The 19,767-nt window shown below is 38.7% G+C and overlaps 1 protein-coding gene across 3 annotated transcripts in view; it reads left to right on the top strand.

The window, feature by feature from the left end:
- CNTNAP5 (contactin associated protein family member 5) overlaps positions 1-19,767 on the top strand; it is an 811,538-nt gene that overhangs the window by 518,991 nt on the left and 272,780 nt on the right. For all 3 annotated transcript variants that reach the window (XM_086718348.1, XM_086718347.1, XM_086718349.1), the window contains one exon: positions 18,968-19,087. In XM_086718348.1, the coding sequence (XP_086574474.1) occupies positions 18,968-19,087 (120 nt within the window). The remainder of the gene's footprint in view (positions 1-18,967; positions 19,088-19,767) is intronic.

Genomic DNA, 19,767 nt, shown 5'->3' with positions numbered 1-19,767 from the left:
TCCATGCTGGACTCCAGTGCACACTCAGGGGGTCCAGCTTGCCTTTGCTTCCCCACTTCACATCCCGCTTCCCTTCTCAATGCTGCCTTCAGGCTCCCACATCCAACAGAAACACCACAACCTCACAGAGACTTCTTTGCCAGCTCCCACAAATTCCGTAACAGATGCCCCCTGGTAGATCCATATAATTTCCCTATGGTCTGCTTCTCTGATTTAACCCTGACTGACACACAATGTTTACAAAAATACATAGGCATGTCAACACGTTGCTGGGACACCAGTTAGGGCTGCCAGCGCAGAGCTTGACGTGGGGGCTTGAACTCACGAAACTGAGATCATGACCTGAGCCGAAATCAAGAGTTGGTTGCTTAACCGACTGAGACACCCAGGTGCCCCGCTTCAACTTTTTTAGCTTTATAAAATATATAAAAGTATAAGTAAAATATAAAAATCGGTAACCCAGGCTTCTGTCTCTGCTTCCTCTTTTGTGGTCAGGCTGTTGTTTCATGATGATTAGTATTCCGTGAACACTGTGATGATGAGAAGGATTTGGAAGCATAATCTGGTAGGGAGAATTACAACGGGTTTTCACTGAGATGCCCTGAGTGACAAAGTTAAACATCCTCAGTGACGATAGCTCAGGGCATTTTTTGTTCATGTTTTTGCGTCAAATATGCGGCCCGCACATACTAAAAGACAGGCATTTCTCACAGCTTCAAAAAATAGGCATCTGCCAATTTGTACAGGAAAGCACATTCTTTACGGTGTGCAAATGCAAAGCATTAATTTATTTTACATTGTGGCTTTTACACAGAGAATTCTGGACTTGTTAACAATGATGGTAAAATATAGACAGATACATATATGCGTAATTATTTCCAAGGATGCCTTCAAACAACTTTTACTAGGATTGCCCTTATTACTCTGTCTATTTGGGGCCAGTTTTGGAAACTTACAACCGCAGTATAACTATCTCATGAGTTTTTGTTTGTAGCATTTAGAGGAGAGAACAAAGAGTTTCGAGTCAAGGAACCCATGTCGGTTGACCAGTCCCTCACCAATTGGGATGGCTTGGGGCAAAGCTGTCACACTTTTTGAGCTCATTTGCATTATCCAGAATTAGAAATGCTCGTTACCAAGCTTGGCATTCAGGAATCTCCCAGACACTGAGCTAAAGTTTTAAGGAACAAGGTAAAGGTAAGCTAATAACCAAGGTGATAAGCCATCCCCAGATCTCCATGGCTTAGCAAAATACAAGTTTCTTTTTGTCTCACATCACACCGTAGTGTGGCTGATCTCTTCAGCCACGTGGGGACTCAGTCCACTTCTGTCTTACAGTTCTACTTCTTTCTAAGTCCTTGGGAACCTCCATTCAGCTGGTGGAGGAGGAAGAAGCTGAGAATGACACATGGAAACTTTCTGAGGGAAGTGGGGCACATGTCTCTATGCCATTTATGCTGGAGAGACAGTAAACTAATCTCAGTAGCCTGCATATGCTGTGATGTGTTACCTCTGACTTCTTTTATTTTTAATTAATTTATTTATTATTTTGACAGAGAGAGAGAGAGAGAGAGAGAGAGAGAGAGAGAGAATAATTGGGGGAGGGGCAGAGAGAGAGAGAATTCTAAGCAGGCTCCACACTGTCAGCACAGAGCCTGACATGGGACTCGAACTCACAAACCATGAGATCATGACCTGAGCCAAAGTCTGATCCTTAACCAACTGCGCCGCCCTGGGGCCTCTCCTACCACGGACTTTTAAAACAGCAAGTATGTGTTTGCTTGGAAATGTGTTATAATCTTCCAAAGTAGATTTATTAGCATGCTTTTAGATTTAAGATAATGGAAACCTAGTGTGGTAATGAGGCTAGGTTTATAAGGCTTATAAGTGGAACGGCTAGGGCTTTAATGTAGGGCTTTAATTGTCATACCTGACTGGGTTAAACAGGTTGGGGAGCCTCGCTGAAAGGCCCCCCTCACCGGATGGCAATTTCAGCACCAAAGCCAAGGGCACTGAATAAGTTATGCTATCTTATCTTTCTAGATGATTTTCCAGCTGTCTGAATCAACCAGCCATTTGTACTCCTTATCTAATCTGCCCACAACGTCCCAGCCAGCTGCATTAGTGAAGTTTTGTTCTGTGCAAGATGATAGGGATGCCATGAATCAGGGGTTCTTGAACACTGTGAGCCCAAGGAGAGGACAGTGGAGCCGAGTCTAGAGTTGACACTAGCCTGTCTACAGGGCTTATGAGTTTTTGTTTGGACTGCATTTTTGTTTTATTGTGTTTTCTGTATAAATGGAGAGTAAAATATCCTCACATCTTCATATTAAATACCATCTTAGGAGCTTCATTCTTTACTTTTTTAGCTTAGAAAGAGGTAACGTGATACGATCAGGTTAGAAGCCCCAAGCAAATGCAAAGACAAATATAGTCCATGGATGCTTTTCCAAATTTAAGCATTGCAACAAAAGCTTTCTTTGTTATGAGTAAAGCTAGTAAGTCACGATTAGGTGGATAGGTCCCTCCGGGGACCTTGGGGAACTCCCAGAGCTAGAAGGGCAGCTGCATTTACAAAACTAACTCTGAGTGCTACTAGAAAGTTTGTAAATGCGTGCTGGAGACTCTGAAGTTGAAATAAGTCTCTGAACATCACATTTGATTTTTCATATTAAGTGTATCTGAGTGAGAAGCAAGAACTTCTTTCTGTGAAGGGGAGAATATGTTGAGCACAGCCATGCCTGGGGGGTAGATGTCAGCTGCTGGGCTGATGGGTGGGTGAGCTCAGACAAAATCAGGGTGATCTTCTGAGCCTTTGTTTACATCTGTGTAAAACTGAAGCTTAGTATTACTGTATAAGGTTAGCTATCCTGCATGTAACGTGTGTCTACGGCTGTGCCTGACACACACCGGACATCCTATAGTATCGAATAGTAACTATTTCTTAGTATCAAATGGTAACTGTTAGCATTATGTGACCCAGTAGTGTGTCCTTTTGTCATTTCCCTGTGCTGGATACATTTGTACCTAACATTGTTATGTTTTCCTATTAGGTGCTAGCCTAGATTTACACTGAATCTTTGTGTAATTTAAAATGGATTTTTGGATTACAGTGACAGATACATTTAGGCTTAAATCTTACCATTGTATTAAATCAACTTGTAAGCTATTTTTTTTTTCCTCCAGAAGAAAATAATACTTCTTCCTATTTCTCTTTGATTGCTGATTAATTCTTTCCGAATGAAATGCCCAGGTATGTGGAGTCCTAGATAAGCTGTAGAGTAGTTCTTTTCGAATTCAAACATGCATAAAAATGCCCCTGTGACATACTTAGGCCTCTTTTTACAAAGACCTACAATGGCCTCTTACTTGCTTAGACCTTCATTCTTACTCAGGAGGACTATTGCTGTGGCCTTCTCACTTGTGCCCGCACCTCGCCCCCCACCCACCCAGTCTAACTTATTTTGCTCCAGCTTCCAGAGAGGTCTCTCAGAAGGGCATATCTGCCAAAAACGTGTGTGGTCCTCATGAGCCCCCACAGGGAATAGCCTTGCCTTTTCATCTATATGTTTCTAAATTCACAGTCATTTGTTGAACACCTACTGGGAACCGGGCTAGCCCCTGAAAATACAGAGACATTCAAGATCCAATTCCCTCAAAATTTATCATATAAATGGAGAGTAGAACTCAATCTACTCTCTCACCTGGCTTCTAATCTGATAGCAGTGGCAATATCTTATTCATTTTTGTATCCCCAGAACTTAACTCTATACCTAACATAGGGCTAGGGTGCCATATATATTTGATAAATTTCCTGATAAATATCTTAAATTTACTATGTACACATACTCAGTCCTTCTTTCTTTAATTGTTTCAGAAGATTTATAAATCATAACAATTGGATAACTCCTGTTGTCTGGATCCCTACTGTGGGCAGGGCACCATGGCAGCCCATTTCCATGTATTAGTTTATCTAATCTCATAAAAGTCTTGCAAGAAAAATAAGACATAAGAGATGAAGCAATTTGCCAAAGTCTGTTAAATTTTCAGTGGTGTTTGAATCCAGAGCTATTGGCCCCCGAAGTTTTTCTAGAAAGATATCAAATGACACAGTGAAAAAATTATTAACCGAGAGTAGGGTCATGTATGGAGTGAGCTGGTAATCAGTCTTGATTTACACAGATACACGATGAACATTACTCCCCAAAGAGGTGCAATATCATGAAGGAAAACAAAAGGGGAGAGAAGTAAAAAAAAGTCATGCTCTCTGCCACTATTTTATAAGTATGTCTTTCAAAGTTTTGGTTTTTTGTTTTGTTTTGTTTTTGTTTTTGTTTTTGTTGTGTTTTTTGTTTTTTGTTGTTTGGGTTTTTTTTAGAACAAGTCTTACCAATTTTTAACTTTGCAAAAGAATTACGGTGAGGTCTTGTTCAAATACTGTTTCTTTTTTTTTTAATTTTTCTTTATTGTTTATTTATTTTTGAGAGAGACAGAGACAGAATGCGAGTGGGTTGGGGCAGAGAGAGAGGGAGACACAGAATCCGAAGAAGGCTTCAGGCTCCGAGCTGTCAGCACAGAGCCCAATGCTGGGCTCGAAGTCTCGAGCTGTGAGATCATGACCTGAGCCGAAGTCAGACGCTCAACCAACTGAACTACCCAGGCGTCCCTGTTTCTACAACACTCTGCTCAGATATTCTGATGCAGGATGGAGTCCATGAATGTGCATGGCTAATAACCTCAGGGTGATGCCCTTCGCAACTGGTTTAAGGACCACACATAGAACCACTGCGTGCCCCCTGTGGTTCCTGCTGGTACCTGCCCCCAGAGTCCCACTGCTTTGCCTCCATGCCCCTGATTCACTAGACTTAATTCAGATGTGGACTGATAGGAAGGCTTATAGGAAGTGTGTTTACATATAACACATTATTAAGGATAATTACTCTAAGATTTGTAGATTAATTTGCTGGATCACAGAGGGTCAGGATGACAACATAACAGGCATATTAGACACAAGATTCTCTGTTTAGCAACCGTTGCTTCATTTTATCTTTATTTTAATGAAATGGATTGTGGCTTCTAAGGAGACAATAGAGTTACTGGTGGAGTGTTCGGTGGAAATAAAGCTGGGCTCAAACGTGCTCCTTTGCCTTCAGAGCTCACCAGGGGTCATCTGATGGGCGTGCTGCTGTATTTAGACACAGTGGGTCAAATGTAATAGATTTCAGGGCTCTGATGCAGTGTGTTCTGGAAGAACCTACATCTTCTGGGATCTGTCCCTGTGACCTAACACCCTGCCTTTGACTTTTTTTTCAGGTTTATTGAGGCATATTTTTGTGTCATAAATTTCACCTGAAGTGTACAGTTCAGTGGTTTTTAGTGTATTCACACAGTTGCACACCCATCATCACTACCTAATTGTAGAACACTTCAACGCCCCCAAAGAAACCCTAGACATGTTAGCAGTCAGTTCCCATTTCCCAGCTCTCAAACACCTACCCTTGGCTGCTGGCAAGGTATATATACACTGGTATCTATACAAGGTATATACAAGGTATATATACATATATACATATATATGTATATATATATATATATGGTATAGATACAAGGTATCTATATATATACAAGGTATATACTTGCTGCTGGCAAGTGTGTATATATACACACTTACTGTATATATAGCCTTATGTGGACACTTTACATCTATGAAATCATGCAGTGTGCGATCTTTTGTGACTGGCAGATTTCACTTTGGTGAAATTGGTTTGAAGGTTTAACGGTTCACGTTTCATCCATGTTGTAATATGAGTCAATGCTTAATTCTCTCCCGTTGCCTGATAGTATTCCACTGTATGGCTATACCTCATTTGTTTACCCATTCATCACTTGATGGGCATCTCGATTGTATCCACTGTTTGGCTATTATGAATTGTGCCGCCATGAACATTCAGGTACAGGATTTTATGTGGATGTGTGTTTTTGTTTCTGTAAAGTATATACCTAGGAGTAGAATTGTTTGGTCATATCTCCCTTTTGGAAGTTTTTAATTTTGAAATAATTCACAGTAAATTGAAAAAAAATACATATCAGGTGGTGCTGTGTGCCCCTTACCCAGTTTCTTCCAATGGCAGTGTCTTGCATAAGTGCAGAACAATATCAAAATCAGGAAAACAATATCCGTAATGCACACCGAATTTATTCAGATTGTTCCATTTGACATACACCTCCGTGTGTGTGTGTAGTTCTGTGCAATTCTGTCATGTGTATGGATTTGTGTAATCACCACTGTAACTATGATGAGGACACTTTCATCCCAGAGACCCCTCATGATGTCCCTTTATAGCCATACCCCTCTCTCATTCTCCCCATTTGAAACCGTTAGCAACCACTAATGCATTTACATCTCTACTAGCCTCCTTTCCAGTGAAATACCACAGAATCTATGCCTGTTTTCAACCTGTACCATGTGTCTACAGACTGTGACATCGAAAGATCTATTTTCCAATTTAATTTCTTGACACATGTTTTTGAGCTAATGTCAGCAATCCAACCGGCTTTTGCATACTTTTTTTTTTCTTTTCTTGTATGGTAACCAGGCAAGGCCAACTCCCACAAAACTACTGCACAAGGGGTTTGCTAAATGTAACTAAATAAATGGTTGTTAAGTATTTACTTAATTACTAGAGTTAATTCGGTCTTCTTTGTGTCTGTAGGCCGTGTGTAGATCTGTAACTAAATATTCAATCATGTGGTAAATGCTAGATTGCCAGGGGCATAGAAAGAAAGGAAAGAAATCGGACTGAACCATTTTTAAGGCGTCAAAAAGCATGTACTTGTCTTGTAAGCAAGTTTCTTGTCTATTTCTGTAGTTTTACAATAGGACTATAAATGGTGGGGCAGAAAAACTACAGCTTTGACCTTGGTACTTGAAAAGGTGGGATCTAAATAAAACTATTTTGCTGTCTGAATACTATCATTATCTTTAATGAGAGTGGGCATCACAAGGACATTTCAAATTGTACTTTAGGCCATAAATTAGCTGCCAGAACCAGATTCAGACTATTTTCCTTATGAAAATACTCCTCCATCTGCCCTGTCCAGCTACATTACACATCTGTTTATATTAATATAAAAATCTTTTCTAAACTATCTTAACATGTCCATTCTTGTCCCTTTCATTGAAGAGCACATGATCTTTGTGTATCCCCATAACGTTAGACCTTCAAGTGTAGCACGTTTAGTAGTTGCTGTTTTGAGTGGAAACAGATCTTTCCCCATTGATAAAGCTTCTTGTGCTTTCCCTTCATGGCCCTGTCTTTGTCCCGACAGGAAACGGGGCGCTTCTCACATAGATGGCCTCAAAGGGCAATTGAGAGCCTGTGCAAGACACATTGAGTCTTTGTAAATGAGTGGAGATGATCACATAATACTTCTCTTTGGCCCTGATATTGGATTAAGCCTCCATTTGGCTATTATGTTCTTTTAAAATGTGCTTTTGGGTTCTAATTGCTGATAATTTCTGTAAAATTTTGTTATTGATATTCATAAGTGATTCTATAGGTTTCTTTTTTGGTGTGATGTCTATTATTTTGGGGGATCACCTTTATACTATGTTACAAGTTTGGGGATTTTTTTTTCTGTGCTTTAGAGATATGTAAGTAGAGTTAAGTTTATCTACTCCTTAAGATTCTGTTGAGAAACTATATGACCCTGCTGGTTTTTTTTTTCCCCCCAGGGGAGCTCTTTAAAAATTTTTATTTTAGGGGTGCCTGGGTGGCTCAGTCAGTTAAGCATCCGACTTCGGCTCAGGTCATGATCTCGTGGTAATTTTTCAAATTCAAATCCAAAAAATACCTGAAATACCTAAATATTAAAAGCAAACATTAATTTTTAGAGACATTTTCAAATATACACAAAAAAAATAGAATAGTACAGTTGTTAACTCTGTATCCTTTGCTCAGGTTCAGCATTCATCAATATGCTGTGATTTTTGTTGCTACTATTCCCCTTTGTTTTTTTTTTTGGGGGGGGGTGGAAAATTTGTTTTCTTTTTTAATTTTAATTCCATTATAATAGGCATACAGGTTTACATTAATTATTAGTTTCAGGTGTATAATATAGTGATGAAACAATTCTGTACATTATTCAGTGCTCATCATAAGTGTCCTCTTAATCCCCTTCCCCTATTTCACCAATCCCTCCGCCCACCTCCCCTCTGATAACCACCAGTTTGTTCTCTGTAATTAAGAGTCTGTTTGTTGAGCTGTCTTTTTTTTTATTTGCTTGTTTTGTTTCTTAAATTCCATATGAGTGAAATCATATCATATTTGTCTTTCTCCGACTGACTTAATTCACTTAGTATTATATTCTCTAGTTCCATCCAGGTTGTTACAAGTGGCAAAATTTCATTCTTTTTTATGGCTGAATAATATTGCACTGTGTATATATACCACATCTTCTTTATCCATTCATCTATTGATGGACACTTGGGCTACTTCTATAATTTGGATATTGTGAATAATGCTGCAATAAACAAAGGGGTACATGTATCTTTTCAAATTAGTGTCTGTATATTCTTTGGGTAAATACCCAGTAGTGGAATTAATAGGTCACATAGTAGTTCTGTTTTTCATTTTCTGAGGAACTTCTGCACGGTTTTCCACAGTGGCTGCATCAGTTCGCATTCCCACCAACAGTGCACGATGGTCCCTTTTTTCTCTGCATCCTCGCCAGTATTTGTTGTTTTGTATCTTTTTGATTTTAGCCATTCTGACAGGTTTGAGGTGATAGCTCATTGTGGTACTGATCTGCATTTCCCTGATGTGAATGATGTTCATCATGTTTTCATGTGTGTGTTGGCCATCTGTATGTTTTATTCCGAGAAACGTCTCTTCATGTCTTCTGCCCATTTTTTTTAAGTTGCATTATTTAGTTTAATCAGATATGTCATTTACAAATATCTTCTCCGATTCAGTAGGTTAGCTTTTAGTTTTGTGGATTATTTCCTTTGCTGTGTAGAGGCTCTTTGTTTTGATTCGGTTCTTTTAGTTTATTTTTTGCTTTTGTTTCCTTTGCCTCAGGAAACATACAGAAAAATGTTGCTACAGTCCATCTCAGAGAAATTACTGCCTGTGCTCTCTTCTAGGATTTGTATGGTTTCATTCTCATGTTTAGATCCTTAATTCAATTTGAGTCCATTTTTGTGTCCAGTTTCATTATTTTTCATGTAGCTATCCAGTTTTTCCAACACCATTTCTTAGAATTTTCCCATTGCGTATTCCTGTCTTCTTTGTCAAAGATTAATTAACCATATAATCGCGGTCTCTGTTCTGTTGATCTGTGTGCCTATTTTTTTGCCAGTTGCATACCGTTTTGATTGCTACACCTTTGTAATATATCTTGAAATCTGGGATTTTGATACCTCCTGTTTTGTTCTTCTTTTTCGGGATTGATTTGGTTATTTCAGGGTCCTTTATGGTTTCATACAAATTGTAGGATTGTTTGTTCTAGTTCTGTGAAAAATGCTGTTGGCATTTTTGTAGGGATTGAATTCAATATGTAGATTGCTTTGGGTAGTGTGGATATTTTAACAATATTTGTTCTTCCAGACTGTGAGCATGGAATATCTTTGCATTTGTTTGTGTCATCTTCAGTTTCTTTCATCAGTGTTTTATAGTTTTCATAGTGCAGGTCTTTCAAATTTTCTTTTAAGTTTATTCCTAGGTGTTTTATTATTTTTGGTGCAATTGTAAATGGAATTGCTTTCTTAATTTCTCTTTCTGCTGCTTCATTATTAGTATATAGGAATACAACATGATTTCTGTGTATTGATTTCGTATCCTGTGACCTTACTAAATTCATTTATCAGTTCTGGTAGTTTTTTGGTAGAATCGTTAAAGTTTTTATATATAGTATCATATAATCTGCAAATAGTGAAAGATTTAGTTCTTCGTTACCAAGTTAGATGTCTTTTATTTATTTTTCTTGCCTGATTCATGTGGCTGTGTTGAATAAAGTGGTGAGCATGGACATTTTTATCTTTTTCCTGATCTTAGAGAAAAGTTCTCAGTTTTTCCCCATGGAGTATGACATTAACTGTGCGGTTTTCATACATAGTCTTTGGCATGTTGAGGTACTTTATGTCTAAACCTACTTTTTTCAGGCTTTTTTTTCATTATGAATGATATTACACTTTGTCAAGTGCTTTTTCTACATCTGTTGAAATGGTCATTTTTTTTTTATCTTTTCTCTTATTGCTAAATGATGTTATCATGTTGATTGATTTACAAATATAGAACCACCCTTACATCCCAGGAATAAATCCCACTTGATTATGGTGAATGACTTTTGTAATGTGTTATTGGATTCAGTTTGCTAATATTTTGCTGAGGATTTTTTCATCGATGGCCTGTAGTTTTTTTTTTTGTTTGTTTGGGGTATGTGTGTGTGTGTGTGTGTGTGTGTGTGTGTGTGTGTGTGTGTCTTTACTGTTTTTGTATCAGGGTAATTCTGGCTTCCTAGAATGCACTTGGAATCCTTTCTTCCTCTTCTATTTTTGGAATAGTTTGAAAAGAATAAGTATTAACTCTTCTTTAAATGTTAGGTAGAATTTGCCTGTGAAGCCACCATCGGTTCCTAGACTTTTGTTGGGAGTTTTTCAATTCAGTTTCGATTTCAGTTTCGATGAAACTGAAAATGATTCAGTTTCATTTCTGGCAACCAGTCTGTTCAAATTTTCTGTGGGATTCAGTTTTGGGGAGTTATATATTACTAGTAATTTATCCATTTCTACTAGGTTGTTCAGTTTTTTGTCATCTAATTTTTCATATTATCTAATAATCCTTTATATTCCAGTGGTGTTGGTTATTATTTCTCCACTTTCATTTCTGATTTTGTTTATTTGATTCCTCCCTCTCTCTCTGTCTATGTCTTTATCTCTCTTTTTATAGATCTAAAGACTTATTGATTTTGTTGATCTTTTCAAAGAATTAGCTCCTGGTATCATTGATATGTTATTTTTTTTTATTATTTTCTATTTTGTTTCTTTCTCCTTTAGTTTTTATTATTTCTTTCCTTCTATGTGTTTGGGGTTTTTTTTTCCCCCTTGGTTCATTTAGGTGTAAGGTTAGGTTGTTTATTTGAGATTCTTCTTGGTTCTTGAGGTAGGCCTGCATTGCTATAAACTTCCCTCTTAGAACCACTTTTGCTGCATCCCGAAGATTTTGGACCATTGTGTTTTCATTTTCATTAGTCTCCATGTAGTTTTTGTATTTCCTCTTTGATTTCCTAGTTGATCCATTCATTGTTTTAATAACATGTTGTTTAACTTCCATGCATTTGTGGGTTTTTTTTCCAGATTTTTTTCTTGTGCTTAGTTTCTAGTTTCATAACATTGTGTATAGAAAAGATTCATGGTACGACTTCAGTATTTTTGAATTTGTTGAAACTTGTTTTGTGGCCTAATGTGTTACCTGTTCTGGAGAATGTTCCATGTGTACTTGAGAAGAGTGTGTATTCTGCTGTTTTAGAATGGGATGGTCTGAATATATCTGTTAGATCCATCTGGTCCAATGTGTCCTTGAAAGCAGTGTTTCCTTGTTGATTTTCTGTTTGGATGATCAATCTATTGATATAAGTGAGGTGTTAAAGTCCCTACTATTTTTGTATTACTATCTATTTCTTTCTTTAATAGTTCTTTGTGTATTTGGATGCCTTCATGTTGGGTGCATAAATACTTACAATTGTTATATCTTCTTGTTTGATTGTTCCCTTTATGATTATATAGTGTCCTTCTTTGTCTCTTGTTACAGTCTTTGTTTTAAAGTCTATTTTGTCCAATATAAGCATTGTTACACCATGTTTCTTTTCACTTTCATTTGGATGATAAATGCTTTTTAATCCCTTCACTTCAAATTTGCATGTGTCTTTAGATCTGAAATGGGTCTCTTACAGGCAGCATCTAGCTTTTTCATATTTTTTTTTTAATGTTTAATGAGAGAGATAAAGATAGATAGAGAGAGAGAGAGAGAGAGAGAGTGCAAGCCAGAGAGGGGCAGAGAGGGAGACACAGAATCCAAAGCAGGCTCCGGGCTCGGAACTGTCAGCACAGAGTCTGATGTGGGGCTTGAACTCACGAACCACATGATCATGACCTGAACTGAAGTCACACTCTTAACTAACTGAGACAACCAGGTGCCCATAGCTTGTTTATGATGGGACATTTTAAAAACAAATTTTGTACTGATGATTTCATTACAAACACCCCAGTATGTATCAGTAACAAAGAAGATCTTTTTTAATCTTTTGAAACAAAGCCATACTACCATTATCATACCCAACATAATTAAAAATACTTTCTTCATACCATCTGATGCCAAATTTGATTTTACTTTTTCTGATTGTCCTTTTCTTAAGTCCACACGCAGTGTTTGATTGGTATGTCTCCTACATCATATCTCCTTTTCACTATTTATTTTTTGAAGAAACTGAATCATATGTTCCCACATTCTGGATTTATCTAATTACATCCTTAGAGTGTGGGTGAGAATGTTTCTTTACTTCTTTCTGTAAATTAGCATTCAAATCTAAGGGCTTGATTAGATTAGCTTCGGATTTTTGGCAAGTCTTATCTAGTGCTGTGTATTTCATATTATATCACATTAGAGACACCTTGATAATCACTTTTGGGGATGTTGAGATTGATCCAGGTTTGGGTATTGTTAATTTAATCTATCCACTAAAAAGTTCTCTATCAACTTATATTTTTTGTGGAATATTAAGTTACCATCAAATATATTATATGCAAGAAAGGTAGGATATAATCTTTTCTCTTTCCAAAGAATAGGACTTTATTCTCTAGCATCCTCGAGAGGTGACCAATGGACTTAAATAGATAGATCAATGATAGATAGGTAGGTAGGTAGATAGATGATAGATTAAAAAACTAGTAGATTGTATGTATTTAAATCTATAAATTCAGTTATGAGTCTTTTTGATGCTCACATGCTTCCATCAAATTGGGTCTTGGGGCATTTTTGACATATTTTAATTTTTGCTAGCTTTTATGTTTTCAGGTAAAGGAGGCATTCCAGTCTCATCCTGCTCCAAACATAAACTCAGTAAAACCCTTCTTCCTTTTAGTATTCAGTGGTCCAAATGTGGAAATACATAATCAAAACAATTAAATAATGAGTTTATACTGATACCACCAACTCAAATTCAGAATTCAGAATTACATATTTTTTGCATTTTATATTTTTAATTTTTATGGCAAAGTTTTAGTTTCTGTTGTTATTAACAACATAATGTGCCATTAATTTTTCTTGACAGATACAATAGTTTAATAAATCAATACCAATGTTATTTAATAAGAAGGCTTTTTAATATATTTTAAGATTTTTGTTATTTTCCTTTGATTGGTATATCCTACTGTTTCCTACTCATCAAATTACCATTTTCAATATGCTTAAATTTGTGAATTGATAATAAAGCTAAAGCTAAAACTAGTTTTATTGGTCACTTTTGGAGGCTACTAGAGGACAAATTCAGCCTTTTGATACTGATGAATCAAAGAGGAAGCATGAAATATCACTCTTGCTTTTTTCCTACAGTCTATCTTTTGGTTAAGGAAACCTAATAATTGATGAGGAATGTTTCATTTTTATAAAATATTCCCACTGAGAAATCAAGAAAGAATGGTAAAGTAAGATCAGCAACATACCAACTGATGTGTTTTGGGGCAAAGTCCTTATGTTTTATGAGTTATTTGTAGTATTTATAAGTGGGAATGCTCGTTTCCAGGCTTTGCCCTCAGGTATCTCCCTGTAACTGAATCAAAGTTTACAGAGAAAGTATATTAGTAATGGTAGGCTAACTACAGTGGTAAACAGCCCCCACATCACAATGCCTTAGTAAAATAAAAGGGCTTTTTAATACTCCTATTACAGATCCATGTGATTCTTTTTCAGAAAGTCAAACACGGATACTGTCCACTTCTATAGCTCCTTTTCCTTTTAGGTCTTTGGGATGCTTTATTTGGATTTTGTTTCACTAAGTGATCTGCTTTGGTTAAAGTTGCATCAGCAAACATGCAGTCAAAGGCCTGACAGTTGCTTGCCATCTTGTTGATCTTGGAGCCTTTACCAGGGGAATTTGTCTGTGAGATATGAGAGATCAAAGCACCCCCAGAAAGCCCTGCTGACCCAGAAGCTAAGTGCAGATGCCTGGAGAACCCTCACAAGACATCCTGAGCCTGGCCAGGAACTTTTCCAGATGAGCCCTGATCTGTAGAATCATGGAATGATTATCATTTTAAGTCAGTTTTGGAGTGGTTTGTTATGTGGCAATGGATAACTGATATACTGAGAATATTGATGAAGCAAGATTAACCAAATGTAATAATGGGTAATATCAGATTCATTTTATTACTCTGTATTCTTAAAATTTTTTTTAAGATTTATTTATTTTTAAGAGATAGAGTGTGAGCGGGGAAGGGGAAGAGAGAGAGAGGTAGGCACAGAATCTGAAGTAGGCTCCAAGCTCCGAGCTGCCAGCACAGAGCCTGATGTGGGGCTGGAACCCACAGACTGTGAAATCATGACCTGAGCTGAAGTCGGCCGCTTAACCAACTGAGCCACCCAGGTGCCCCTCTTTTGTCTATTTTTAAATTGGGGTATTTGTCTTTTTATTGTTGAACTTTAAGAGTGTTTTACGTATTCTGAATATGTGTCCTATTAGATACATGATTTACAAATATTTTCTCTTATTTTGTGGGTTATCTTTTCACTTTCTTGATGATGTCCTTTGAAGCATGAAAGTTTTACATTTTGATGTTCAGTTTATCTATTTTTTCTTTTGTTGCCTGTGCTTTTGATGTCCTATCTAAGAATGCATTGCCACATCCAAGGTAATAAAGATGTACACCTATGTTTTCTTCTTAGAGTTTATAGTTTTAGTTTTTACAATTTGGTCTTGATCCATTTTGAGTTAATTTTTGTATGTGATATGAAGTAGGGGTCCCACTTCATTCTTTTGCACCTGGATACCTGCTTAAACCAGCATCAATTCTATTTTTCTTAATTTTTAAAAATTGTTTTATTACTTATTTTTGAAAGTGAGAGAGACAGAACACAAGCAGGGGAGGGGCAGACACAGAATCTGAAACAGGTTCCAGGCTCTGAGCTGTCAACACAGAGCCCGACACAGAGCTTGAACCCACCAGCTATGAGATCATGACCTGAGCCAAAGTTGGATGCCCAACCAACTGGGCCACCCAGGCACCCCAATTACTCTGTATTATTTACATTAATTTCAAACTTTCTGTAATGAAAAGTTACAAAGAAACTACTTAATGTCAGTATTACTTGAAACAATTTTTAGTGAATTTGTTTAAATTTCCTTTACACTGTTTTCCAGAGCGGCTGCACCAGAATGCAAACTGGTGCAGCCGCTCTGGAAAACAGTGTGGAGGTTCCTCAAAAAATTAAAAATATACCTACCCTATGACCCAGCAATAGCACTGCTAGGAATTTACCCAAGGGATACAGGAGTGCTGATGCATAGGGGCACAGGTACCCCAATGTTTACAGCAGCACTTTCAGCAATAGCCCAATTATGGAAAGAGCCTAAATGTCCATCACCTGATGAATGGATAAAGAAATTGTGGTTTATATACACAGTGGAATACTACGTGGCAATGAGAAAGAATGAAATGCCTTTTGTAGCAATGTGGATGGAACTGGAGAGTGTTATGCTAAGTGAAATAAGTCAGAGAAAGACAGATACCACATGTTTTCACTCATGTGGATCCTGAGAAACTTAACAGAAGACCAGGGGGGAGTGGAAGGGGGAAAAAAAGTTACAGAGAGGGAAGTAGGCAAACCATAAGAGACTCTTAAATACTGAGAAAAAACTGAGGGTTGTTGGGGGTCGGGGAGAGGGGAAAGTGGGTGATGGGCATTGAGGAGGGTACCTGTTGGGATGAGCACTGGGTGCTATATGGAAACCAATGTGACAATAAATTATATAAAAAATAAATTTCCTTTAAATGTTTAGTAATGCTCTTTTTCCTTTTTTATATTTAATTTTCAAAAATTATTTAAAATATTTGTATTGTTTCAAAATGAAAACTATAAGTGTCCAGAAAGTTCTAGCTTTCAGCTCTGTCCCCATTCTTTCTCTCTCTCCCCTTAGGTATTCATTTATATTAGTTGTTACGTGATTATACTGGGAGTCATTTTAGAGATTTGTTAGTGAATTAGGAGTTAAATTGGTGACAGATACATAGACAAGTAGACAAATGAGAGAATAAGGCAATTATTAATCTCAACAAGTTACATTTGTTTCAGCAAAGGAGAATTAATCACATTATAAGATTTGCTATATATGAATGGATGTATGTTGTCATGTCATTGCAAAGAGTATCCATCGATCTAACTAAAATTACAATACAACTGTATTGGAAATTTGGGGGATGGAAAGTTGTTTGAATATGGGTGTGACGAAAAAGCTAATTCTGGGCCACCTGGGTGGCTCAGTCGGTTGAGCATCCGACTTCAGCTTAGGTCACGATCTCATGGTTTGTGGGTTCGAGCTCTGCGTCCGGCTCTGTGCTGACAGCTCGTAGCCTGGAGCCTGCTTGGGATTCTGTCTCCCTCTCTCTTGGCCCCTCCCCTGCTCACACTCTGTCTCTCTCTGTCTCTCAAAAATAAATAAACGTGTAAAAAAATGTTTTTTAGAAAGTCATCATCTCCGCGCAGAAGGGAGGCAAGACATGTTGGTTTTGCCTAACAAGCCTTGTGGTTATGTTATGAGTATCTCTTCGAATCCTTACTAGTTGTATGAGGCAGGCTCTTTCTTATACCTGTAGCTCCATGAGAAAATTAATGCTTTGGGAGTTTGTTAGCCATCTACTGCTGTGTAATGAATTATAACAAAATTTGGCATCTGGAAACAGCAAACATTATTACCTCATAGTTTCCGTGGGCCCTTGGGCTTCTCTGGGTGGTTCTCACTCAGTCTCTCACAGGGCTGCAATTAAGATGTTAGCCAGTGCTGCAGTCATCTTGGTGTTTGTGGAGATCTGTTTCAGGGCTTACTCACATGGCATGCCCAAAGCCTCCAAGCTCACTCCGGGGGTCCTCTTTCCAGGGCGGCCACGGGACACAGCAGTTGACTTCCCTGACAGCAAGTGATCCCAGAACACCCAAGATGGAGGCCACTGCCTTTTTAAAGTCCAGTCTTGGTAATGACAGATGCTACCTCTGTCATATTCTGTTAGAGGCACATCTGTAAGTCCAGCCCACACTTAAGGGGAGGGCATGAAATCAGGAACAAGACATGAAAGCTAAGGGTGTGGATAAGATGAGTTATCGTCAAGGTTGCCTGCCACAGGAGAAGTGGCTTCTCCCAGTAAGTGGTAAGCGTAAGTACGTAAGTCTAAGTGGTAGCTCTGTGATGCAAAACCACCCAATTCGATTCCAGGGCTCGTGTTCTTAACCGCTATGTAACCTTTGTATGTTGCCTGCATGGAATTTACCCTGAACGGGAAAACAGTACCTCCTTTGACGCCACTGCCATCTTGGACGTGTGGGAGTGGCCAGGAGGGATAACTCACGTAAGAGCTGACTTTCATACGTGTGTCGCACACTCTGGTGTGTTAGATTGGGGTAAACACGAATAAGCTGTACGTTACGCTCAGTGTGTACGATGCAAACTAGACTCCCCCACTTACCTCTGCTTCGGAAAGGGTGCATGACTGCAAGAGAGAATTATATGGGTACAAGGATAACCTTGAATTCACTCTAATTTATAAAAAGTCACACCCTCTCAAGCTTTAGAACTTTATTGGTAATGAATTACCTGAGAACCCCCTCACACTTGATCATGACAAAATGCAGCTTCGTATTTCTGGGATGGGGCATTAGTCACAGGGGCACGCTGGCTAAGGTGAGGAGTTGGTGCTATATCTTTAAAGCTGTTGAGAGCCACTGAAGTGTGTTAAGCGTGGAAGGATGACATAATTGGATATGTACCTGCTGCTCTGAGCTATGCCATCGTGTCTAAAACATCAGACGACATTCCACATTCTCATGCATGAGACGGCAGATGCTTCCTTTACACACCACCGAATCCATTCATGTTGATGTAATGAGATTTATAAATTTCTCCTATCTGCATATTGGTCCGAGTACCCCATCTCTAGGCCCCCGTGCCTGCCTCTCTCGGTGTGCATAAACACCTTTGTGGCTACGGCCACAGCTTCTCTCTGTGTGCTTTTGATGGCACAGACTGATTGCCTCATTCAGGGTCTGTGGTCACATGGCAACCGTGCTGTTGACACATCTTAGGAACTTAGTGAGTGCTTGTTAAGTCAAAATGGACTAAACCTGACTGGACACCTGCTCTGTGTTTTAGGTACTGTGCCGAGCTCTCGTTGTGTAGAAGTAAGATAGTGTTATTTTGTTAATAAAAAAAGACACGACTGTATGTATTCATTCAGTTTTTCATCCACTAATCAAACATTTTTGAAGTCCTGCTGTGCATGTGGCCTTGTGCCAGGTGCTAGAACACAGCCTGAGACAGCACTGCTCTTCCAGCTTCTGTGACCACTGGGGAAAACAGAACAGTGTATGGTGATCCTAGCTCAGCCCACTGTATGGGCACAGAGGAGGGGCACAGACGTCAGCAGAGAAAAGGGCCACAGAGGAGTGAAGGGGAGACTTTCTGGAGGAAGTAACCTCTGAGCCGTTTGGAAGAATAAGTGAATAAATGCTCGGGTGAATGGAGGCTCAACTCCATCAGTATTGGGACACTGGTTTGTTAGGACTTGATGGGAGGGGGGAATCGGGGCTATAGAAGCGGGAGGAACCAACCCTGAAAGTAGATATAGGTAGGAGGTACCGATCCCTCCAGAGTGGTATGTAGAGCCAAGCAAAGCTTTATCTCTGCTGTCTTTGTGTCTTTCCAGCCCTCTACGAGCAATCCTGCGAGGTATACAGGCACCAAGGGAACACGGCTGGTTTCTTCTACATCGATTCCGATGGCAGCGGGCCGCTGGGACCCCTCCAAGTGTACTGCAACATCACAGGTAAGGGGCAGAATCCCCACTCAGGCTTAACCGAGCTACCTGATGGTACACAGCACAGGGAAGTCCACTGGAAGGGGACCTGTGTAAATAAAAAATTAAAGAGCCAACCTCAGGTGTGGGGGGCATGGTGTTTAAGTAAATAATAGCAATTAGCAGCTGGATTATCTTTCATAGGAGAGGAAGACTTAATGGTCTTAATCACATTCGGCCAAACCTAGAATTAACCAGGAAGCATTTTCTGTAGACCCTGCCAAGGACATTTTCTCTTTTAAAACTCAAGAGCAGAAAGAAAAGGAAAAAAACAACTAAACAAACCAAAAGCAAACCTGAAAATCAATAGAGAACCCTGACTCAGGAAGTGGGGAAGTGTGATTCATGTCTGGCCCCGGGGATGGTGTGAATCCCATATGCTCTCTGAGGCTCAGTTGTTCATCAGTGAAATGGGCAAAGTAGTTCCTTCCTCCCAGAGTTGAAGATTAGACACAATCATGAGTATTGGAGGAATCAGCAAGGCTAGTTACCCAGTAGGTGCCCAACAAGAAAAGTGAATTACTTGCATTTTTCCAGCCACTCCTTCCTAAAGTGCAGAAAGACATAGTAAGAATCAATTATTGCACGGATTTAGAAACAATCTATGATCACTAACTTATTCTGCAAAATAATTCTACAAAGCCCAAACC

This window comes from Puma concolor, chromosome C1 (genome assembly GCF_028749965.1).
Source record: "Puma concolor isolate L17-30 chromosome C1, mPumCon1.1.hap2, whole genome shotgun sequence".
Lineage (NCBI taxonomy): Eukaryota > Metazoa > Chordata > Mammalia > Carnivora > Felidae > Puma > Puma concolor.
The sequence above is the reverse complement of the archived record's forward strand: the minus strand, read 5'-3'. Positions and strand labels throughout refer to the sequence as shown.